Source organism: Rhagoletis pomonella, unplaced genomic scaffold (genome assembly GCF_013731165.1).
Source record: "Rhagoletis pomonella isolate Grant_MI unplaced genomic scaffold, Rhpom_1.0 Rhpom_scaffold_00009, whole genome shotgun sequence".
NCBI lineage: Eukaryota > Metazoa > Arthropoda > Insecta > Diptera > Tephritidae > Rhagoletis > Rhagoletis pomonella.
Genome location: NW_023458563.1, coordinates 27,766,986 through 27,776,833, shown reverse-complemented (window position 1 = coordinate 27,776,833; position 9,848 = coordinate 27,766,986). Strand labels below are relative to the sequence as shown.

Here is a 9,848-nt window from a genome sequence, read left to right as displayed (position 1 = left end):
ATCCTTACAATAAAATTATGTATTCATATAAAGTCCATAAAATACACCAATAAAAATTTGGTGCTTTTTCAAATTCAAAACTTGGCAATACTGCCTTTTGTTCGATGCTTCTTCTTTTTCTTGTCGAGTTCGTCTTGCTCTCTCATTCTGGTATATTTTGACGTCACGGCCAGTTGCTCTCAGCTGGATTGGCCCAATCTTGTATTCTATCATTCTTGCAGCGTTTATTGTTCTGCTTTGTTTAAATGAATAGTAAAAAATATTGTAGTTCCAAAGACAACACGCATAACATGGTACGGCTCATTGGTGTCCAAAAACATGGTCTAAAGGTATGCCATCTTAATGCTCAAAGCCAAGAATGATAGAATACAAGATTGCGCCATTGAGAGAGGATTTTTGAGCGTAATTTTTGCGTGACGTCATCTTGGTGCAATTGCGACAGAGAAATGCCAAAACGCATATAAAAATATGTAAACAATGCAGAAAAATTTGTTAATTTTAATATTACATGGCTCAATTTTGCAGGAATCAATAAATATACAAAGATTGATTAATTAGGAACACGTAGCAATAATTTTGGACATGTAGCTCTTTAGGTAAGTACGATTTTTAGCACATGAAAAAATTGATGTATTAACAGGGTTTGCAATTTCATGTAGACCAAAAGGAAGGTTTTCAGCAAAGTGAATTTTTGGACTCGCCATTGTAAAAAGCCATGCAGAGTGCATATTTATATTTGTGGACAGTAGCCAACAACTATAAACTCCACAGCTTTTATTTTAAGACTTTTGTACCACTTCCGAAAGGATGCATGAGTGTGGCTTCTTCGCAAACAAATATTCTATGTAATAAAACATAATTTAAGCTGAACTTTTAAATGTATAATAATTTGGGCACTGTTTTGTATTAGGTACGTAACAGCGCGGTAAGATGCCGCTTGAATTAGCTCCTGGCGACCTTATCCACTGAAAGAATCAGGTACTAACAAAAATAAGTAGGTAGTGAAGTTCATGTATCTATTTTCTGTAGAAACTGCTTTGTATGTATGCCATTGCCAGCAAAATAAACCAGCAACTGTTTACATTCACCATGGAAATATACCTATATATATATATAAAATGCACCAAGGAAAGGCCAACATAGTTCCATGTAGAAGCTCATAGCTCACACACATAGCACAAAGCTCGATTTGGTGTTTAATGCATGTCCTCGCCGGCAGAACTTCTTCCACTTTTTGCCAGGTTTGCACGCTTTCCTTTTGTTCTCACTATTACACTTTGCCACTGCACACTTCATTTTGCTTTGTAATGTCTGAATAATTGTTTAAAACCACGCATAAATATTAACGCACAAATATTAAAATTGTTATTTGGTTTTTTCGTATGCTCACAATCAACAATTGCACCAAGGTGACGTCACGCACACAGCTGATTCTGTCAAAATCTTAGGTACATATTTGAATGCTCAAATCTTGATGTCCTATGTGTATCTGAGACTTGGTTCTCTTCGTGTCATATTGATGATTTAGTCTGTGTTAGTGGTTATAAAGTGTTTCCTCTAGATAGAATTGGGCATTGTGGTGGTGTCGCTATATATGTACGATCTGGTATTCCATATCAACTGAAATGCGAATCGAATGCCTCAGACCATATCTTGTATCTTTCCGTCTAGATGGTCACTAAAACAAATAAAATTCTAGTTGGCTATGTATACAGACCTCATCGCCAGATTGCATATTCCAATTTCGTAGATTTTATTGAAAATCTTACCCTCAAATTACAGGGACATTATTCTAGCTGGTGATTTCCACAGTGATTTTCTAACGGAAACTAAATTCTCGCTCTCACTGGAAAACCTGGGTCTGTTTTCAGTTAATTGTGCGATACCTACCCATTTTGCGTATAGGCTGACTTTCAAAACGTCAATTGCTTTGCATACGTACAAAGTATAAGGTTCCATAACGTCGAACTACAAAATATTGACAATGTATACTGTTCCAAAACACCTACGAAAACTTATCGAAACGCATCGCTCGAGCAATCGGCGCATCAGAAACAAAGTTGATGCTTCGTTTGTTATTGGTTAGCATTGGCGTTTTAGATATTGAAAATTCAGAAAAATTGTTCATTGCTATATTGAATATTTAAAATATGCAATGTATATGGTTGCAATGTGTCGCAACTCTGCATATACAAACAGTTTGAAAACCGCAGTATAACAGTTTCCAATCATTGTATTGATACGTTTTGGAAGTCAGCCATACTAACAGAACTTTATTAGACGTATTTTTTGTAAATGAAAAGTCCAAAGTACTTCTCTGTGACCAACTATCTGTGCCCAACTTCTCAAAATGTGATCTAATATTTCTTATTTATGATTTTAATTTTACGTATGATACGCTGCAATATTCATATCGCGACTTCATGCATATTCAATATGACCTTCTTGAGGTAGCTGTGGATGCTATCAACTGGAAATCTGTTCAAAGTATGGTTTTGGCAGACGAGCAGATATGCTTTCTTCAAGCTAACATCAGCAAACTTTTTAAAAACTTTGTACCGCTTGTAACTAGGTCAAATAGAGTTAGAAGCCATCCATGGTTCAATAACGATATAAAAAGATCAATTGACAGGCGGAATAAAGCTATAATCAGTATAAGACTATAGGAAGAGAAGTAGCCAAAGCTATTAAGTCACACAAATTAAAATACTATGAACAAAAATTTAGCTCTGCCTTAGGTTCTAAGCAGACATGGAAGCATATTCGCGAAATCGGCATTAGCAAAAGCAATCTGAGCAATGTATCAATAGAGAAATGAGCTCAATGAGAAATTTGTCCAAGTACCCGTTGGTAGCAAATAACAATATTTGTTATGATCGTTATAATGTCAGTAAGAATGTCTCTGTGCCTGGTTTCTGTTTTAAGTGTGCTGATGATTGTGATGTCGTCCAGTCTATACTTTGTATTAAATCTAATGCCATGCTTACTGCCCAAAGATATGACATATATTACTTACGCATTTAATACTATTCTGACCACGTCCACCTTTCCAAGCTTCTGGAAGAGGGCCAAATCATCCCTGTTAAAAAGCCAAATGGCGAATATAGGCCTATTGCGATACTTCCTTTCTTATCTAAGGTTCTGGAGAGAATAATGAGCACGCAAATTAACATTTTCAATCGAATAATTCCTTGATGCGCCCGCACCAATCGGGCTTTAGAACAAATAGGAGTTGCATTACAGCCCTCGTAAAAGTCTCGGACAACGTCAGGCTAAATATTAACAAAAATCATGTAAAACTTTTAAGTCTTCTTGATCACTCGAAAGCTTTTGACACTGTTGACCATACATTAATGTGCTTAAAACTTGACAACCTGTTTATTTTCACAACCTCGGCAGTAAACCTGGTACAGTCCTATCTTCGTGACCGTTCTCAATCAGTACACTCAGAAAAAGGTTTAGTTATATTTACCAAGTGGCATATGGCGAAATAAATATCTAGATCACGAAAGTCTGCAATTTACTTGAGACTTCTAGTTGGGACAAATGTATATTTGATAATAATTACAAAAGGACTACCTTGAGTGGACAATATTGTTAGTTGAATTAAATCATAGTTGAGCAAATATAAACAATGTTTTGGTTGATACAAGTTTTCAATTAATTTTGTGAACTCGCTGTAGACTTGAATCAGCTAACCGTTTATTATTGGAAAAAAATTTCAGTTTGACACAAATAAAAATTTACTCGATGGTTGTTGTGTTTACTTTCTTCTTTTATTTGCATATATTAAGCATAAAAAATACATACATATTCACATAAATAGTTACTAGTGTAAATAATACATATGTATATGGCGGTAAGAATTTCCTAAAAAGAAACAATGAAACAGGAATAGTCGTGCGAAAACCCAGGTCAATATCTGCTGGAAGTGCTGGTTTAAATATACTGCTTTGCTTTTTCCTTGGCTAAATAGGTACTTTCAAATTATAATTCACATGAATTATATATCCACTGAGAAACCCCGGTTGGCATCAAACTTTATATTTTTAAATAACTATGCGCGACCCGAAACAACTCGCGGTGATAGAAAAACTGAGACAAACAATTCTGTGCATGTCATAGCAAACACTTTTCTTTCTCTACCTAGCGCAGCGATCGATATGCCATCAGTGTTGCCACTTGAAAATATTTTTAGGTACCAAAACGCCTACCAAATCAGTTTCTAAACTACCAAAAATGTTTCATCATTAAAACAAGATTTCTCGAGTTTGGGGGGCTTTTAGCTACACAAATTAGCAGTAAAAATTAAAACTACACAAAATATTGTTTACAGTATTGGTTAACCATTCACCACCAATCTTTAAGATGAAACAAAAGAAATTCGGGCCTTTAAATAAAAAAATTAACGTATTGTATAAAAAACGTTTGTAAAATGTGAGATTGATTAAATTCATAAAAAAAATTTTTGTATGTGTGCGAAAAAACAAAAGCAGACATTGTATGCATTTCAATCAAAAATCTCATAATTTGATTCAATTTGCATACCCAATTCTCTTTCAATTTCTCTTTCAAGACGATAGGTAACTTCTCGTTAATTTGTACAGCTAATCGGTCATAGCTTTGGGAAGTGAGTTTTTGTTTGCAGAAAATTGTCTGCTTAATAAAATATAGAAAAAATAAAGAAATCTTATACGTGTAAGCAAAGTGAAAGCAGTGTTTTGAACGCGTAAACGCAAATTAAGTGAACAAATTTTAATGTTCAATTTGGTTCTATTTTCAAAACATTTTTGCCTACCAAAATCTTCATCAAACCAACCAAGCTACCAACGGAGAATGAAGCTACCAATTTTGGTCCAATTGGACCAAAACGGCAACGCTGCATGCCATAGCTTACTGAGCGCTCTGTGACCACACGCGTGTTTCACCCATATACGAACAGCGGTAGCGGAGCAATGATTTCCACGCACACATACTACGTTTATACGCACAGAATAATCGACATTTCGCTCTAGTGTCTATACTTACGGCTTTATATAGGCATCAAAGTAACCGACTTCAAAAGCAAACAAAATCAGCAGTTTTCATTTGACATATATATATCATATAAGTTAACATCATGGGAAGTGATAAAAATCTAGTTTTATTCGGCATTATAAAATCGTGGCAAAGAAAAAGAACGATTATTATTAATCAGCTTTTAAATACTGATGCGATTATTTGGAATTTGAGAGGAACAGCTGATCTCCAATTCTTATTCGCTTAGAGTGAGAGCGGTGTTTATACACTCTTTCTAACTGTCTGGAGAATTAAACTACCGATTTGAAATGGAGTTCGAGCCAAAACACTTTGCTCTTTCAAAGCGAATTGAAATTCAGTTTATACATATATTTTGAATCCCGGCGAAATGAATTAAAGCGACTTATGCATGCGTATAAACGTAGTAACAGTCTCATTCATTGAATCGTTTTTATGCAATGGTCGGCATACTAGAACATTCAAACGATTCAATAAGTGGGACTGTGGGCATTGCTCAGCTGGCGCTCTTCGTATGTGAAACAAACATGTGCTCAGAGAGCGCTCAGCATTCTTTAGGGGTGGCTCACAAGCATGAATATGTTCCGCTCTCAAACCAAATCGTGGTTTCCTCAACTAAGATTTGGTAACTCTGACTAAACCATGTGTTGTAAGAAAGCTTATCTGTATTAGCAGAGCTTAATGACATCCTTTTATGAACCATACGTTTAGTTGAATGGAATTTGTAGAAATATGCTTCAAAAAAATATTTATTAGTATTTACCAAACCCTTCAACTAAGTTAACGATTTGGTACAACCTAGATGAATATTAGAAGCTTTAATATATTTAGTTATAATAACCAACCCATGGTAATAGTTCCCAATCCTTGGTAACAGTTCCCAAATATTGTCAAAATTCGGGAACTAAATATCTTTAGTTGTCGAAACTAATTCTTTTTCTCAGTGTAAGTATACGTCAAAGTGTTTCAAACTCGCTGCCTATTGCTAATGGTGTTCCGCAAGGATCAATTATCGGTCTTTTACTGTTCGTGTTGTATATTAATGACCTTCCAACTGTGCTAAATTATAGTAATATCCATGTTTACGCAGACGATGTCCAACTGTATCTTAGTTGTCCCCCTGTGTCTGTCAATACATGTATAACTCACTTAAACAGTGACTTAAATTCTTTAAATAAGTGGACGTCGGACAATGGCTTAGTCCATAATCCAAGCAAATCCCAGTGCGTTTTTATTTATAAGAAACTATAACGACTATAACGAGGTAAAACTGAACAATTCTAGGAATAATTTTCAACAGAACTCTGACGTGGAATAATCACATTTTTAGCTATATTGGTAAAGTATATAGCATTCTTCGGACTTTATGGGACATTCAGTACTTTACACGGTTGAAAATTCGATTGTTACTGGTCAAAACATACTTGCTATCGACGTTATTATATGGTTGTGAACTGTTTGTTGATTGTGAGAGTATTTGTAGTAGGAAACTAACTGTTCTGTACAACAACATTGCGCGATATATTTTTGGCATTGAACGAAATGAGCACATTTCTGAATTCGCGTTGAAAATCTTCTCTATAGCTTTTGATAACATACTCAAAGTCAGGTGTTTAACGTTATTGCATAAAGTCACGACTACTAAAGAGCTCAGTTATCTGAAAGAGCGACTTTCATGGACTAGGTCCTCCCGGTTTCCTACTATTTCATCTTTGAACGTCAGTTCCTTGTCTATACGGTCCGTCTTTGGAACAGTTTACCACCAGCGATAAGAAATAGTAAAACCACGCTGCTATTCAGGAGCGAACTTATGCGTCACTTTGCCAAATGACTGATATGGGTACCTTTAACTCTTATAAACGTATCGATGTCTTATTTATCTCTTTTCTTCTCCAAATCTATAAACATATATATATATATTCTTATCTTCTGCTCCAATAATTTTAATTCCTATATACGTAATTTTGTGTATGTTTAAGACAGAATTTTCTGTTAAGATTAAGTATTCACATGTACTTTAATTTAAAACCTCTGGTTGTTGTGCATGTACTTTAATAAATAAATAAATAAATCCATCTGTATGTAAATACTCTCATTGCTGACAATTTTTATTCACTAATAGTACAATAAAAATAAAGTTGTACTTTTTGGCTTCATTTAAATTACAAAAAAAAATCTCAGTCTACACATAAATTTTGTAAATGTATTGTGATTTCACTTCAATATGAAAATTTTGAGCAGCACCGCAATCGAGCCTCAAAAGTACTACAGGCACTTTTACTACGCATAGAAGAATGGCTGGCAAACTGGTGCATAAAAGTCAACGAACAGAAGTGTAAACATAAAACATTTTCATTGAGACCGCAAGTATGCCCCCAATCAAAATAAATAATGTGCATATTCCACAAGCCAATGAGGTGACATGTCTAGGAATACACTTGGATAGGAGACTAACTTGGCGCAAACACATACCAAGATTACACAAATGTAGCTGAAGTTAGCTGGCGTCAACTGGCTTATATCCAGTAAATCAAAAAAACTAGATTATAAACTACTTATATATAATACAGTCTTTAAGCCTAAATATATGCATGTATGGTATTCAACTGTGGGGCACGACCTGTGCAACCAACATTGACAGGATCCAAAGATTCCAATCTAAAACGCTAAGGGCCTTAACGGGAGCACCGTGGTATGTCCGCAATGAAAATATACATAGGGACCTTGGTATACCGATTTTACACGAACTTGCAGGAAGTTGCAGGAAAAATGTTCCCGTACTCCAAAATCCCCCAAAATCCTGTAAATGAGAGCGACTTTTGGAGAGTTGTGTAAAGAATGAAGTTGCAAGATTTTACCCGAACTTTTTCTTCTGGTAAAATCATGAAAAGTGTCAAGCAATCGCTGGTTGACGTTTTTACAGGAAAAATGGTGTTTTTGTTCCCGTACTTTTTGTTGTTACTCACTTTTTACTCTCACTCCAGAGACTAATTTTGCTATTTGACAGTTTTACAGGATTTTTCACGAAAAGTATTGGATCAGAGCTATTAAATTTGAAGATGGAAGTGTGCGGTTGTTGTGTGTCGCAGTTCTATTCTAGACTCGATTACGGATGCAGCTATACCGAGACGGTAACGACGACAGTGGAGACAACTTATTCGCCGTTGAGGACATTGAGGACGTGGATGTCGAGCAAATACGTGAAGGTTTGACCGAGTTTGGGATTGCGCTGTGGGAAATGGTATGACGACGGTCCATTCTTTGATGAAGGTCCAACGGATATGTGGAGATGGGACCAATGGCAGAAAGAGGAACGGACCGCTGATAAAAATATAAAAAAAAAACACCAACGCTTCATTTTCTCAATTCAATGTATTTCATTAACGACTGACATATTAATTGTTGGATCTCTTAAATGTTAAATGTAAAGTAAAAAATTTAATATATATATTTTTTTAGCATAAAGTAGAAAAAATGAAATAAAGAAAACCCATATTAATTTCGAAGGGCAATTCAGTGTACGATATTTTTTGACAGTCCGTCTTTAGCCAACACAAATAAGCTCGATGGTTTGCCCACTCGAGAACATGCCACGTATAATTGTCCATATGAAAAACATGGTGTGCCCAAATCTAAGCCGCAAACGGACATCGTTTGCCCTTGCCACTTATTGATTGTCATTGCGAATGCCAATCTAATAGGAAATTGAACGCGTGAATTCAACTGGCACGTCTGTGGGAATTATTGGAATACGTGTCAGCAAAACATTTTCGCCTAGGAATTTGCCACTCAAAATGGTGGCTTCGATTATGTTTTTCATACATTTTTTAATGACCAATCGAGTGCCATTGCACAACCGTGGTGGGTTCAAATTCCGAAGTAAAATAACCGGAGATCCAACTTTAAGTAGTAGAAGGTGTGGTGGCATGCCTGGCAAATCCAGTGGGTTCAAAAACTCTGTTGAATAATTTACAGCTTTGTTGGCATCGCAAACTGTATCGATCGATTTGTATGATACCAATTCGCCTGTCAACGACTGCTGTATCTTGAAGTTTAAATCGTCGACGTCCACATTTTTTGCTGCCAAAATGGCTCTTTCTGCTAGCCACGCGTGGTTTATGTATTGTGTGCGTACATCGGGGAATATGCGGTCAATGAGAACATTTTGAGAATCAACGATTGTGCAGAAATCGGTGGGCAATTTTATGCAGCCAGTATTTTCATGGACAGTAACTTTTCCATCGCCGATATCTAATAATTGTTTCGAGAAAGTGTCAACGGATGGATCTTGTAGCATTTGGACGCGAATGTTTATTTTTAGCTGGACTTTTTCAACATTACGCCACAGTGAAGATGATTTGAAGCAAGCGTTGATTTCTACGGCGTACGTTGAAAGTGGAATGACAGGAAGTGTTTGTCTGAAATCACCTGAAAGGAGTCACAGAGCGCCGCCTCTTTGAGTGTTCGGTTCAAAGCCTCAAGAGAATGTTTGTGTGCCACAGTGCATTCATCCAAGATGATAATTTTGCATTGTTTCAGCACTGTGGCCATTGACGATTGTTTTTTTATGTTGCACACTGCGTCTGGGTTATTTTGAATATTCAGAGGTAGCTTAAATGCTGAATGAGCTGTCCTGCCTCCATCCAATAAAGTTGCTGCAATGCCAGATGATGCAACGGCCAATGCGATGCCATTATTTGATCGGTTTGTATGGAAGGTGACACGCCCCCTATTCCCATAACTACAATTTTTCTCCATGAGTATGCAATTCAAAGAATCTGGAGGACCGAAAATACCCACTTACCAGTTAA

General features: G+C 36.1%; 1 protein-coding gene across 1 annotated transcript; it reads right to left on the bottom strand.

Annotated features, from left to right (window-relative positions):
• Window positions 1-8,731: 8,731 nt before the first annotated feature.
• On the bottom strand, window positions 8,732-9,334 carry LOC118745471. The gene has a single exon (XM_036478919.1). The coding sequence runs from the start codon at window positions 9,332-9,334 to the stop codon at window positions 8,732-8,734; it is 603 nt and encodes a 200-aa protein (XP_036334812.1).
• Window positions 9,335-9,848: the final 514 nt, after the last annotated feature.